The following is a 15,693-nucleotide window of genomic DNA, read 5'->3' as shown; positions in this document are numbered from 1 at the left end:
CCAAAAAAAAAAAAAAAAAACCAACATTCTTTCCCTTTCATCCTACATCTAATCCTTAAGTACGTTGTCTGATCTCCTTCCAAAATACCCGGCAGATCCACTTATCCCCTTCTGCCTCTGCTTCTAAAGCCCAGATTCAAGCACCATCATCTCTACTTTGTAAGTAGCAGCCTCCCAACTGGTTTTTTCCTTCACTCTTGCTGTCTTCAATTTCCTCCAGATAGTAATTTATGTGATTTTTCTAAAATGCAGATTTGTTATCACTACCCTGCTTTAATGGTTTTAATTGCGCTTAAGGTGAGAATGCCATTCCTTTCTCCCTAGCCCCTGTGATCTTGGCTTTGGCCACTTTTTCCATTTTGACCCACTCTTTCCTTCTGGGTCACTGGGTTTTAGCTGCAGTGGCTTTGCTTCTGGCTCGTAAATCTTCTAATCTTGTTTTGGTCCCTGGGCCTTTGTATTTGCTTTTACACTGCTGGGAATGCTCTGCTCTAAAGTCTTCTCACCCTTGACCCCTCAAACTTCAGACTGAAGCCAAATGTTAGCTCCTTAGAAAGGCTAATGTAGGCCACTAGGAGAGTTCTAGTGGCCCTTTTTAATTGTCTTCATTGTACTTGTCTGTAATTATTTTAATTGTCTACTGTCTACCTCCAGGATAATATAAACTTATTGAATGTTCTTGTTCACACTGACTCCTCAGCATGTAGAACAGTCCCTGGAAGTAGTAAACATTCAGTAAATATCTATTGGGAAACAGACTATTGTTGAAGAGCTGTTAGTTTTATTATATTTAGATTGTATAAGTTTATTATTAATGAATTAATACCTATGGTGTTCAAAATTGAATTAATACCTGTAGTGTTCAGTTTATAGTTTGTGTTCCACTTATTTAAGAGTTGCCCTGTTGTTTATGATTTATGAGCTGTTTATACCTTCTCTTTTGTTCCTTCAAAACAACCTTGTAAGTTCAGCCAACTGCTATTAGTGCCCTCCCTTGACTCCCAAAGAGTTAAATGACTTGCACAGGATTTCAGTAGGTGAACTGGAACCTAGGTTTCTGCTTCTTAAACTAGACAGCTTTATTGGTATAGTGTCCTAGGAGTGTGCTTTCGTGTGTGTTTGTAGTTTAGAGGAATTAATAACACTTAAGACCTTTACGTCCCATATTCTCTCCAAGATATGTTTTAAAGCTGTCTTTAGCTCTTTTCAGTGGTAACATAAAATATTGGTCCCTGTTATAATCAATATAAGTTAAGATTTGGCCAATTATTTTTTAGTGGTGATGCTTAATTATCAGTTGTTACAGATAGGTCATATGTATGCGATTAATGGTAGTCTATTTATACCATATATCAGTGTGAGGCTGATATAACCACTATCTCCAAACAAATTTCTTTAAAAATTAGAGACCAGTAGAGGGATAGAGAGGAATTTTTATCTTTTTTTTTGCTAGTAAGAGCATTCAAACACAAGACAAGACAAACCAACCCATGGACTAATCTCATCCTTATTCCTGTAGTCCTTTGCTGCCTTGCCTTCCATTGACTCTGTCTTAAAAATTAGAGCTCTTTGGAAGCTTTCAAATGATAAATCTTTTTTTTTTTCTTTTTTCAACTGAGAAATCTAAAATACTTTATGCACTGCCTAGTATGGACCCTGTTATAGTTGCTAGTGGAATGTGTTCTGGAATCTTTGAATCTTGTTGAATCCTTCAGTGAAGTAAATAATTACCTTAAAGCTATATGTTCATTTCTCATCATTTATTCTAATAGTGTATTTTATTTGCCATCTTCTACTCTTTGTCTGTCTGAGCAGTGAAATTAATAGTTAAAGCACTTAAAGCTGAGATCACCTTTCTTCCTGTCTTTCTCCTGTGATGTTCTCCTGGAATAGGCTCTTGCCAAAAACACAATTCAAGTTAGGTTTAATATGACAAGTCAAAAATATTATCCTGGTTATCTCTGTCTTTTTCATCTCTTCTTCTATCTCTGTCTTCTTCATCCTTTTTTTTTTTTTTTGGGGGGGGGTCTTTTTTGGAAACAGAGTCTCATTCTATCCCCCAAGCTGGAGTGCAGTGGCATGATCTCGGCTCACTGCAACCTCTGCCTACCAGGTTGAAGCAATTCTCATGTCTCGGCCTCCTGAGTAGCTGAGATCACAGGCGCCCACCACCACACCTGGCTAATTTTTTGTATTTTTAGTAGAGACGGGATTTTGCCATGTTGGCCAGGCTGATCTTGAACTCCTGACATAGGTGATCCGCCCGCCTCCGCCTCCCAAAGTGCCGGGATTATAAGTGTGAGCCACTGTGCCCAGCTTCTCTAGCATTCTTAAATAGACTAAGGAAAAATGTCATTTGTCACCACTGTCTGTACTGTTATGCCCCGACAATAATGTACATGTGTACCCACTTTGCATTAACTAATTGGGATATATCTGTGTTCGATAGAATCAACAAAGTTAAAGACTTACTTCGTAGAATGGAGGAATGGCAAATGGATGTTAATCCCACTAGCTGTCTCTTAACCTCTTCATATCTTTCTAATTCCATACTCCAGACAAATGTTGCATCCTACAGTGTTCCTTTTACCTTAAGTGACAATAGATACAGTCAATAGCACCACCTAGCACTTTTAAGAAAGATCATCCTAAGTATCCTGTTTTATGACTTGCAAATCTTCTATCAGTCTAACGGAGGCATTTCAGTAGAGAAGCTTTTAGAGCTTGTGATAGATTAACTTTTCACTGTTATTTCAGTGAATGAGAGTAAAAATCGGACTTTCACAGTTGTCCAGGGTGCAATAACTAAATCAAATTTACATACATATATATATCTTTATATATAAACTTCCCAGTTTTAGAGGGGGGAAATATCCTAAAGTCAGGGAAATGTTTGAAAACCATCAAACTGTCATAACAGTTGGATTGCTAACATTTACAAGATGGTATAAGATAATACAATCAGAAATAAGCATTTTCTGGCTGGGCATGGTGGCTCATGCCTGTAATCCCAGCACTTTGGGGGGCTGAGGCAGCTGGATCACCTGAAGTCGGGAGTGCGAGACCAGCCTGGTGAAATCCTGTCTCTACTAAAAATACAAAAATTAGCTGGACATGATGGCATGCACCTCTAGTCCTAGCTACTCAAGAAGCTGAGGTATGAGAATGGCTTGAACCTGGGAGGTAGAGGTTGCTGTAAGCTGAGATTGCACCACTGCACACCAGCCTGGGTGACAGAGCAAGACTCTGTTTCAAAAAAACACAAACAAAATAAAAAACAAAAATAAGCAGTTGGGGGAGTGAAAATTCCTAATCTAGTCCTGACTTATGTTCTTAAAGCGTTCTTTTCAAGACCTACACGTGTTTGTCAGTGCTTCAAATTCTGTGCACTTAAAGCATGAGAATAAACATTTTGGTAGGGTCTTAGGAATTACAATCTAGAGTGATGAGTTAGGGTGTTTTGGATAAAAATAGATACTTTAATTTGTAAGAAGTAAAACTTCACTGAAATGTGTTTCTTTTTATTAGGTTTAAGTGGAAACCCTGCAGATTTAGAAAGAAGAGAAGCAGTGTTTGGAAAGAATTTTATACCTCCTAAAAAGCCAAAAACCTTTCTTCAATTAGTATGGGAAGCATTACAAGATGTCACTTTAATTATATTAGAAATTGCAGCCATAGTATCATTGGGCCTTTCTTTTTATCAGCCGCCAGAAGGGGATAATGCACGTAAGTAAATGGGGGTGGGGCAGGGTGGGGAAGACATGTCTGATGCTAGTTCAGCTAATTCATTTAGTTAATGCATAATAATAATAGCTGGCTAGCATTTATTGATGTTTGCTATGTTCTAGGCACTGTTCTAAGTATTTTAAGTACATTATCTCAGATAATTTTCACAGTAACCCTATGAATTAGATTGTGTCACCTCCCTTTTACAGTGAGACACAGAGGTTAAATAACCTATCCAGTATATGCTGACTATGTGTCTGATGCAGACCTATGCCATGTATATGACATGGTCTTTGCTATCACAGTTTTTCAGTTTTTTAGAACACTGTACTATGAAACAATTTCAGTTTTTAAGTTTTGGTTTATTCAGAAAATGTCATTATGAAAATGAAATTCTGTTCTCTTCCCAAATTCATTATTTTTCAAGATCTTAAAATGTTTTGCGATATATACCATTTGGGTAATTTCCTTGTCATTATAGAAAATTTCCTGCCATTATACTATGGGTTGAACATCCCTAATATGAAAATCCAAAATGCTTTGAAATTCAAAATTTTTGAGTGCCTGCATGATGCTACAAGTGGAAAAATTCCACATATAAGTAGTTACCACAAATTTTGTCTCATATACAAGATTATTTTTTAAATATTGTATGAAATTACCTTCAGGCTATGTGTATATGGTATATATGAAACATAAATTCATATTTAGACTTGGGTTTCATCCCCAAGATATTTCATTTTATATATATGCAGATATTCTCAAATCTGAAAAAAATTAAAACATTTTTGGTTCCAAGCATTTCAGATAAGGAATACTCAACCTATCCAGAGTTTCCTGACCAACAGAAATAGATTTATAGAGTGGTTGATTTGCTTTAACTTGTAGCTACAAATGTTTTTTTCTCCCATTTTCTCTTTTAAGTTTCTTCTTCTGCCTTTTAAAAAATTTATATAAATTAATAGTTCTGCTGGTAGATTATTTAACTGGTAGGAAATCTAGCATATGTTTTGGTTTCTATATATAAGTAGCTATAATACAAAATAAACCAATAGTATTTTACATGTCAAAAGGTTAATTCACCAAAATATTTTTGTTTGTGAAAGCTTCATTTCTGTAACTTTCGAGTTGTGAAGAGATATTTGCTAACTCTAAAAGTTGGGTAAGGTGATTATGTTAGTCCCTTTGCATTGCTGTGTAAGAATACAAGCTGGGCGCGACGGCTCCCACCTGTTATTACAGCACTTTGCGGGGCTGAGGTGGGTGGATCATGAGGTCAAGAGATCAAGATCACCCTGGCCAACATGGTGAAACCCTGTTTCTACTAAAAATACAAAAATTAGCTGGGCGTGGTGGCACGCACCTGTAGTCCTAGCTACTCAGGAGGCTGAGGCAGGAGAATCGCTTGAGCCTGGGAGGCAGAGGTTTCAGTGAGCTGAGATCACACCACTGCATTCCATCCTGGCGACAGAGCAAGATTCCATCTCAAAAAAAAAAAAAAAAAAAAAAAGATACCTGAGACTGGCTAACTTACAAGAAAAGGTTCTGCAGGCTGTACAGGGGCCAGACTTTTTAAAGAACCAGCTCTTATGTGAACTCCTCACCATGGGGAGGGCACCAAGCCATTCATGGGGGATCCACCCCCATGTTCCAAACACCTCCCACTAGGCCCTGCTTTCAACACTAGGGATCATATTTCAGCATGAGATGTGGAGGGGACAAACATCCAAACTCTATCAATAATCATGTAATTATTTAAAAGATGGACTTGGGCTCATGTAAAGACTGTATTCTTTTTCTTTAAAGAAATTTGGACACAGCATAAACCAGTTTATCCAAGACCAGTGTATATCATGGTTTCTCACCAGCAGCATGACTGCCATTTTGAGCAACAAAATTCTTTGTCATCATATTCATCGTCACCCCACCCCCCGTGAGGCAACCAAAAACATCTCCAGACTTTGTCGTGTGTCCCATAGTGGGCAAAGTTGCCTCTGGTTGAAAATCACTATAAAGGATTTAAACAATATTTTTTTCAGTGTTGAGATAAATTACTTTTGAAACATAATTTATTAAATAAGTAGTATCGATTTTACTGTTTAAAAAAATAAGGGGTGAGTGAAGACAGTCCAGAAGAAATAACATTCACTGGAAATCCCACTTCTTAGAGATTCCTGCTATACCCTTTTATCCTTTAAGATTTTTAAGTATGTGTCATGTGTCTATGAGCACTCATATGTAAATGTATGATGGTGTGTAGATGTATGTGATTATCTGAAAAGAGTGGTTCTATCATCTTAACATACAGCTGAATTTTTTCAGTTTTCCACCTACCTAGCTGTCACTATAGAATATTGGGAATTAGTTTTCTGGAATTGAGTTAGCAGATTATTAAAAGATTTTTACTTGGAACATTTTAATTTTCTTAGAAAACAAAAGAAAAATATTTTTAAGAAGTGGAGTTTATTACCAGCAAGTTCTGGGACAAATCTTTTTGGAATTCAAACTGCTTCCTTTGTGAAATGTAGTGACAGGTCCTTTGCTAAATTTGTTAAAGGAGATACAGGTATTAAAATCCAACTGAGAAGACAATCTAGAGCTGTCAGTGTTCTAAGGCCCTTTTAAGAGTCAGAGTTCACCAGAAGTTCTTAATGAAACATATAAAGATTTTTTTCTCCATAGTGAAAAGTTATTTAGTATTCACTTATATATGTACACAAACACACACACATACATACATACATACATAATACATACACACATATTTATATATATATATAGAGAGAGAGAGAGAGAGACAGAGTCTCACTCTGTCACCAAGGCTGAAGTGCAGTGGCACTATCTCGGCTCGTTGTAACCTCCATCTCCCAGGTTCAAGCAGTTTTGCTGCCTCAGCCTCCTTAGTAGCTGGGACTACAGGCATGCACCACCATGCCTGGCTAATTTTTGTATTTTTCATAGAGACAGGGTTTCACCGTGTTGGCCAGTCTGGTCTCAAATTCCTGATCTCAGGTGATCTGCCCACCTCAGCCTCCCAAAGTGCTCGGATTACAGGCGTGAGCCATCGTACCCAGGCTTGCATTTTAAAAAATCATTTGTTAATACACTACATGTATCTTTTTGTTATGTTCTGTCTCAACACTGAGGTATGGTAACTTGCTTAAAAGGAATCTGTAAATCTGCAGGCATAGAAATCTGATCAAAATTTCTTACTAATATTATTTGATGTGAACATATATGCTATAGCCCAAACCATAAATAAGTCTTTAGTTACTGATATCTGCATAACAGAGATTCTCAAACTTTCTGGTATCAAAACCTCTTTAAGCTCTTGGAGTAATGAGAGCTCCAAAGAGGTTTTGGTTATATGACTTTTTTCCCATAAATGTTTATTATATTTTAAATTAAAATGGAAAAATTTTTTAATATTTATCAATGTGTTCTCACCACAAAAGTAACTATATGAGATGATGGATATGTTAACTGATTGTGGTAATTATTTCACAGTGTATACCTATATCAAAATACTTTGTTGTATACCCTAAATGTATGCAGTTTCATCAGTCATACTGCAGTAAAGGTGGACAAAATATATATCAATGCATTTTAAGATAATAATCTATTCATATTCACATAGATAGCATTTTGATGAAAACTGTTCCCCCCAATAATGAAATTTTAAGTGAAATAATGTAGAGTGGTGTCATACCTCTTTAATGCCCAGCTTAATTGAAGGCAGCAGGGTTCTCATATCTGCTTGTGTATTTAATATGTCACATTATCACATGTGATGTAATATTTAGAAAATTCTGTTATTCATTAATGAAATATGAGGCCAATAATTATGTCTTCAAATTATGAAAATAGGAATCCCCTTCAGGTTTCACAATAGCACTTTGAAAACTACTTCTCTATACTATTAATGTACACACTTGATACATCACCCAAGAAATAGCTCAACTAGGAGGTTTTAAAATGGAATATTTGGCTTGCGGTAGAGTACTGACTGAATTTAGATTGTGTATGTCTCTCAGTTGAATATATTTACATCTTTGATAATACAGATTTTTATTATATTTTAGCTTGGACTTTACTGAAAATGTTTAAATCTTTATATATTTATACATATATAACTGTAAGCTATAGTCATTTTGTAACTTTGATCATTTTTCCCCTATAACTCCTCTAAAAATTTGTAATCATTGTCAATAGGAAAGGATTTATATTTTTTACTATTTCAAGACTATTTTGGGCTTGTCTGTATGATGTAGAGTAGAACTGTGTATGATATATGTCATTAATTTGTTTCAAGTTCTCTTTTGAAATATTCAGTAGTTTAGTGATGAATAAAAATGTCAGATTTAGAGCTGAAAATTGTGTAATTGTCTATAATTTTTTTCCCCTCCTTAACCTCTGTTGCATTGGTCTTTAAACTTTTTTGGTTATTTATGCTTTCAGGAAAAAAATGTGCATGTACTTCCAAATGATGCATTTATTAATTATATTTATAACTATATATAATTTGTATATTTTAAGCTTATATAAAAAATAGAAGTTGAAAGTAAAAGACAAAGCTGGACACAGTGGCCCACACCTATTATCCCAGTACTTTGAGAGGCTGAGGTGGGAGGATCACTTAAAGCCAGGAGTTTAAGGCCAGCCTGGGCAACATGGCAAGATGCCATCTCTATAAAAAAAATTTTAAACGAGCTGGCATGGTAACATTCACCTTATGGTCTAAGCTACTTGGGAAGCTGAGGTGGGAGGATTGCTTGAGGCTGGGCGTTGAGGGTTGAGGCTGCAGTGAGCCACATTGGCACCACAGCACTCCACCCTGAGCAACAGAGACTCTGTCTCAAAAAATAAATAAATAAATAAAATTTAACATTTGCTTTTTTCTTGTAGCCATAAAACATTATTGTTAACCTGATATAGGTCTAAGTTTGATTAATTTCAGAACTTGGTTTTAATGTCTCATAGCTGAAAAGAAACACACATTATATAAATCCAAGTGGGAAAAGTGTAGTTATTAAATCATACTCATTTTCATGATCTCTACCCATCAGTTATGCAAAGGAATTTGTTGAAATATGACTGGTTAATTTCATTGTCTGATGTCAATCTGTTGTTTTTGCAAGCTATTATAAAGTATTGCATTTTTTGTGTAATAAATGACATCAAAACCCAGTGAAATGCTTCACTTGGATAATATGTTAGCTGTGTTTCCAAGTTGGTGAAAGTGGTCAGCATGGTGTTTCAACTGTCATCTGATCCTGAGTCTAAACTTGCTCTCATTCAGCGTTAATCTCCTGTCTTCTGGCTAGTGAGGAGAGTCATTCTTACAGCTTTGACTGTTAAACAGCATGTAAATCATAAAATCACTTAACTGGCTGTTAAACACAGTGACACATGGTGATTTATTGAGCTTGAAAATAATTAAAATAGAAATTCTGGTATTTGGGTTGGAGTAGGTTCTGTTGGATTATCCTACTTCTTCCTCACATTGATGGTTGAATCCTGCTGGTGGTTCTCAGGATATTTTTTGTTAACTGTTTTTGTAACTGTTATATTTCATTCCCAATTGATCTTAATTCATTGCCTGTCTTCCCTCCCAGATTGCTTTTTAGTCAGCGCCCTCACACCTCAGATTTTTTTTCTTCAATCTGTGCTGACCATGCTTGAACACGCTTTAATCATTTCTGGTGTCATTTATTTACTCATTTTTTTCTAAATAATCCTCCTGTTTTGTCTGTTTTAAGAGAACCAGTGGCTTTCAGACATTTCACTTCAACTGAAAAAGAAATAACTTCACGTAGCAACCCAGAAGCCTATATTCCTTCCTGTGAATTTATAAGTAATCAACGTTTTAGGAAATAACACTTATCCTTACTATATATCTGTCCTTTCTATTTTGTTTTGTTTCGTTTTTCAGAATGCTGGTCATGAGCCACTGAATTGATTTTGGACTTACAACTAGATTACAGCCTGAAGTCAAAAACCACTGTTCTATTGTTCTTCACCATTATTGACTACACAGTTTTGGATCTGTTCTCCCCACCCCCATCCTTTTCTGATCTCTCTGCTGCCCTAGGGCATTTGTACTGACTTTACACTCTACCTGTATTTTTTTTTTTTTTCCTTAGATTTATATGGCTGGTTCTCTACCAACATTTGGTTTGTAGCTCAAATGTCATGGATACCTCAGAGGGGCCTTCTCTGCTCACTCAACCTCAATTATCCTTCTGTCTTCATTTAATAGCACTTCACTGTTTAATTTTCTCCATGGCACTTTTTGATAAGTGAAATTAATTATTTGTGTATCATTATCTGAATTCTTCATACACCATCCCCAGTATGAGTATGGATTCCATGAGGAGAGGGAGCTTGTGTGTCTTATTCACTACTGTATTTCTAACTCCTAAAATAGTATCTGTCAGCTAGCATGGGCTCAAATAGTTGGAATAACAAGTAGCACTTTGCTTAACTTTTCATGTTATAAAAGCCAAGCTTTGATCACAGTTCAGTAAAAAATGACATAGTAAATATTCATGTGTTTCACATAATACTAACTTTTCATGTATATCTTGTCTCATATGTAACAATATCGTTAACCCTTAGTTGAGTGTGAAGAAAGCCTTAGCCAGTTCTGCACCTACTTTACAGGTATCCTCACATTTAATCCTCACAATAACTCTGAAATAGGTAGTGGTATCATAATTTGACAGATGAAGAAACCAGGTATCAAAAATAATAACTTCCCTTAGGACTGATGTTTTATTTCCTTCAGTGTCCTTACTCTTAACTACCTAGACTTCCTCCATCTCCTGAGATTGAGAATCTCAGAGGCAGAGAACTTAAAAGTGACATAGTAAGAGTTCTTGTGGAATACTTTGAATTTAATAAAGTAGTTATTGCTGTATGTACAATTGATAAACATAATTAACACAAAAATATGATTTAGACTTATATGTATGTTGTCATCAATTCAGAATCTTGTTTTGATAAGTATTTTCTTTCTTTCCAAATAGTTTGTGGAGAAGTTTCTGTTGGGGAGGAAGAAGGTGAAGGTGAAACTGGTTGGATTGAAGGAGCTGCAATCCTCTTGTCTGTAGTGTGTGTGGTGTTAGTAACAGCTTTCAATGACTGGAGTAAGGAAAAACAGTTTAGAGGTTTGCAGAGCCGAATTGAACAAGAACAGAAGTTCACTGTCATCAGGGGTGGTCAGGTCATTCAGATACCTGTAGCTGACATTACTGTTGGAGATATTGCTCAAGTGAAATATGGTAAGTAAAAAGAGCAATACATCTGACACTAAACATAAAATTACTGTAATCCTGTTTATAGTTTAGTATATCATTGCTTTTTATTTTAGGTGATCTTCTTCCAGCTGACGGAATACTTATTCAAGGCAACGATCTTAAAATTGATGAAAGCTCTTTGACTGGTGAATCAGATCATGTTAAAAAGTCTTTAGATAAGGATCCCTTACTTCTATCAGGTACAAATTTCTTTTATATCTTTGAACACTTTCCTCTTCCACAACTGTGTACCATCGCCAGCAAGCACCATTTTCCTAAAAGTCAATAATATAAAGAGGAATCTGTATTTTATGTTACCTTCTACTGTTGTAATCATTGGTGACTTTTTTTTTTTTGTAAACTGACAAAAACATTAGAAATCTTTGAATGCAGAGCTGTATTTTACAAATGAGAGAGCGGAGTCCAACAAATCAAGAGATTTGAGATTCAGTGTTCGTGCTAATATAATGATAAAACCGAAATAGAGGCCTAATGATATCTATTGAGTTGGTCTGTTATTTTGTATCATGACTATTCTTAATGCCTACTGAAGTATAAAGGAATGATTTTATGTTTAAAGCAAATTAATGAATTCTCTGTGATCTACAAAGGACAGGTTATTTTTTCTTAAGAACTAGTAAAATCCTTAAAGTTTACCTAATCCAACTCCTTCATCTAACTGCTAAAGAATTAGTTTGAGACCTAAACTATCTAGTATTATATGACTAACCAACAATAGGTCTAACAGTCATACCTCCATCTAGTCAGAATTGAATTTGCACATGCTTAGAATATGTTCTGGGATCGAAGAAGGGAAGGATACGTGAGGATACTGTTTGAAATGGAGGATGACTACTTGGGAGGCTCTTGTAATAACCTGATTGTGATAGCCTGGAGTAAGCTGAAGTAAGTAGATATGAAATGGAAGGGATGGAGGGAAAAATTACAAGTTTTCTTCCAAAACTGCACAAGAGGAAACCACAGTATCACAAATTCCCCCAAAATCATGTTCTTTTAACTGTTAGGTTCTAAGGTTCCTATTCTTAATTTCCCAGTATTCTTTATGGAATTTATGAAATTGCCTATCAGAACTGTACTTGTTAGATTGAATTTATACTAGAGTTTTGGGAAAGTTAAATGTAGCCTGTCTTCTATCATTATCAGATGTTGATAGATTGCCAACATTTCATACATTGTCATACGATTGCTGCTGAAACCAGAGTCATACCTGTGATATTGCAAGGGTCAATTAAGCTAGAATCACAACTTTAGAGCAAAACTTGTTTAACCATAACTTTTTAAGATTTATATACGTGCGCCAAAAGAAGCTTATTGTAAAGAACCATACACATTTATACTGGCCAGAAAATCTTACTGCAAAAAATCAGAGTAATTACATTTATAAACACCATTAGAAATAGGATAAAAATTCCAATTCTAATATAGACTTAGGTTTCATCAAAAAAATTTTGAGATGCATATACCTTCAGTATCCTGTGCCACTTAGAACATTCACACTCTGTTTGGATTTTTCTTTGTATTGGTGTGCTTGTAATCCATACCAAATAGCCAGAAAGATCTTGGATTTATAAGTATAATGTATTTAAGTATAATGTGTTAACTCATTCTACTTCCCTTACCATGTTTCTAAGAAACTGTAGTTAATGTTAACCAAATAAAATCTATAATTTTTCCAAAAGAGAGGGAAGCTATCTAATCGTACTTACCATCACAGGTTAACGAGACCACAATGTATAACAAACTAAGATAGTCTCCTGTTTGCTATGTATACTGCATGGACTTTTATGTACATCTCACTTGTTTACATAGTGCTTAGCTCTTCAGGTTGATTTTCTTTAACTGGACTTTGGTCCTTTTCTGTTTTAACAGAGATGACTGGTAAGCTTTATGTAGACTCAGGTTCCTAACACACCAAGTATACGAGGAGAACTCTATATACATTTTCCACATTTAAGAAAAGGCTGAAATAACTTTGTAGAGTCCCTTATCGCAGTATGGGTGGGAAAGTTTTTCTGCATTTATTTCCCCATTCCAAAAATGTAGTAAAAAAATGACATGCATTTATTTTTAAATGTACTCTCATGATGCCATCTCTGACTGCTGTTCTTGGCTTCTTAAGTTGAGATTTTTAAAAGCAGTATTCTGGTGGGGATGTGACCAAGACTAAAAACTGTTTACTTTGCCTGAGCACATTCACTGCCGACATCTGATTACCTGTGGTAAGGCAAAATAGAACCTAAAAAATCAGAGTCTGGAGAAAACCAGAATTGTTAAAAGAAATAAATTGTCTGTTATACATAGTATAACAGTAAATACAGTACTCAGTAAATACTGTTTCACTATCTTGAATTATATTTCTTGTTTTCCCTGCACTTTAATGGCAAAGCTAATAACTAGTGTCCCTCATACTTTAGGTTACAATTAATAATAATGAGCATTCATTGAACCCCCACAAATTCCAGGCAGTGTGCTAAATTCTTTACATTTATAGGCTTATATGAGAAATGTAAATCTCATTATATTTCTATGAAGTGTACAGACAGGGAACTGAGTTGTTACAATTTACTCAATATTACATGGTAAGCAAGTAGTAGATTGAGCTTCGAACTTGGATATGATTGATTAGAGTTAAAACCTTAAGCAAAAGAATTTAAGTTTTATTTAATGTCTTACTAAATTTATCTTATTAGTCCAGACATGGTGGTTCATGTCTGTAATCCCAGCACTTTGGGTGGCCAAGACGGAGGATTGCTTGAGCCCAGGAGTTTGAGACCAGCCTGAGCAACATAGTGAGACCTTATCTCTACCAAAAAAAAATTTTTTTTAATTAGCAGAGTGGAACAGGCACGGTGGCTCACACCTGTAATCCCAGCATTTTGGGAGGCCAAGGTGCATGGATCACGAGGTCAAGAGATCTACACCGCCCTGGCCAACATGGTGAAACTCCTTCTTTACTAAAAATACAAAAACTAGCTGAACGTGTTGGTTCGCGCCTGTAGTTCCAGCTACTCGGGAGGCTGAGGCAGGAGAATCGCTTGAACCTGGGAGGCGGAGGTTGCATTGAGCTGAGATCGCACCACTGCATTCCAGCCTGGCAACAGAGCAAGAGTCCATCTCAAAAAATAAATAAATAATTAAAGGCAGAGTGTAGTGGTGTGTAGCTGTGGTCACAGCTACTCAGGAGGGTGACAAAGGAGATTACTTCAGCCCAGGAGATCCAGGCTATAGCAAGCCATATTCACACCATTGCACTCCAACCTGAGTGACAGACCAAAACCCTATCTTTAAAAAAAAAAATTATTGTCTTAAATGTTGAGGATGTTAAAAACAATAATTACTGAAGTTTGAAATTTGGTGGTAGCAGGGAAATCTATTAGAATTTTTAAAAACAAACTGTTTTTGGTTATAGGTACTCATGTAATGGAAGGCTCTGGAAGAATGGTAGTTACAGCTGTAGGTGTAAATTCTCAAACTGGAATTATCTTTACCTTACTTGGAGCTGGAGGTGAAGAGGAAGAGAAGAAAGATGAGAAGAAAAAGGAGAAGAAAAGTAAGAATAATAATTTTCTATAATTGGTGTTTGGAAATATGGCAAATAATTTATAAGAATTAGTACCTTCTTTTTCAAGAGATTCTGATATGAAAAATTCTATAAAAAGTTAAAAGATTTTTGTTTTAGATTTAATAGCCCATTAAGGGCCTTTAGAAAATGCATCAGTCCCCTTTACCATGGCCAGAGAAGTGCAGCATCTACTTGAATCCTTCCACTGGCATTTGTCCATTTATTCTCTAGGTGTAGAATCTCCCGTCATCTGATCAGCAAAGTGAATTGAACTCTCACTTCCTATTTGCTAATTTTTTCTGTTCCTTCAGCAGTAGCTTTATCAGCCACATTATATCTTAGTTTCAATGAGCTTTTAATCTTTATTCACGTTTTCAATCTATACTTAATGTGCTTGGTTTTTGAACACAAGACTAGGACTTTGTTTTGACACCTTACATTTCTCTTTTTATATTCAGCCCATCATTAGATATCAAAATATTTTTAAAATTTTGCTGTTATATCTACTGTCTCTCCAAATGTTCTGTTAACAGCAAACATGATAATCATACCATTTATCCACAAGGATCTTACAAGAAACTGTTATATGCAAGAGACATCTCAGAATCTCCTAGTTAGGGGCACACCTACTTTTAAAAAGCCTTCTCCACCCTGCTTCTGAGTATCTGCTGTACCATCCTTTCCTCCCACTCAGGATCACCCCTCTTTACCCTTTAGGCTGACAACATTTTACTGTGGTTTAGCCACTTAGATTTATTTAATGTTATTTAGGATAGTAAAACCATATTGTTTCTTACATGAATATTTTGAAACTTTCTAAAATAACTGCCTTGCTAAAATCTTAGATTGCTGTAACTACAGCAGTGTTTTTAATATTTGAGTGGTTTGTATTGTTTTTTGAGTTTTACCGTTAGCAATAAGGTCTCTATTTGAAACAAAAATGTATGTGAAAAGTTCTGCAGGCAGATGCAGGTGGCAAGCTCCACATTCTAGGTTTTTTTCTGTGCCCTCCTTGAAGTTCTCAGTGTGCTTCCGTGTTGTTTTTTAAGGCTGAATAGAATGCAGTTTTAAGACCAGCACAGTAAT

At 35.7% G+C, this 15,693-nt stretch overlaps 1 protein-coding gene across 8 annotated transcripts in view; it reads left to right on the top strand.

Annotated features, from left to right (window-relative positions):
• ATP2B1 (ATPase plasma membrane Ca2+ transporting 1) overlaps positions 1-15,693 on the top strand; it is a 119,330-nt gene that overhangs the window by 61,696 nt on the left and 41,941 nt on the right. For all 8 annotated transcript variants that reach the window (XM_032297385.1, XM_032297341.1, XM_032297369.1 and 5 more), the window contains 4 exons: positions 3,529-3,726; positions 10,755-11,009; positions 11,099-11,224; positions 14,455-14,595. In XM_032297385.1, coding sequence (XP_032153276.1) covers positions 3,529-3,726; positions 10,755-11,009; positions 11,099-11,224; positions 14,455-14,595 — 720 coding nt within the window. The remainder of the gene's footprint in view (positions 1-3,528; positions 3,727-10,754; positions 11,010-11,098; positions 11,225-14,454; positions 14,596-15,693) is intronic.

The sequence above is a fragment of the Sapajus apella genome, unplaced genomic scaffold, assembly GCF_009761245.1.
Source record: "Sapajus apella isolate SASKATOON/1434 unplaced genomic scaffold, GSC_monkey_1.0 scaffold2, whole genome shotgun sequence".
Lineage (NCBI taxonomy): Eukaryota > Metazoa > Chordata > Mammalia > Primates > Cebidae > Sapajus > Sapajus apella.
Note: the sequence above shows the minus strand (reverse complement) of the source record. Positions and strands in the feature narration are given on the sequence as shown.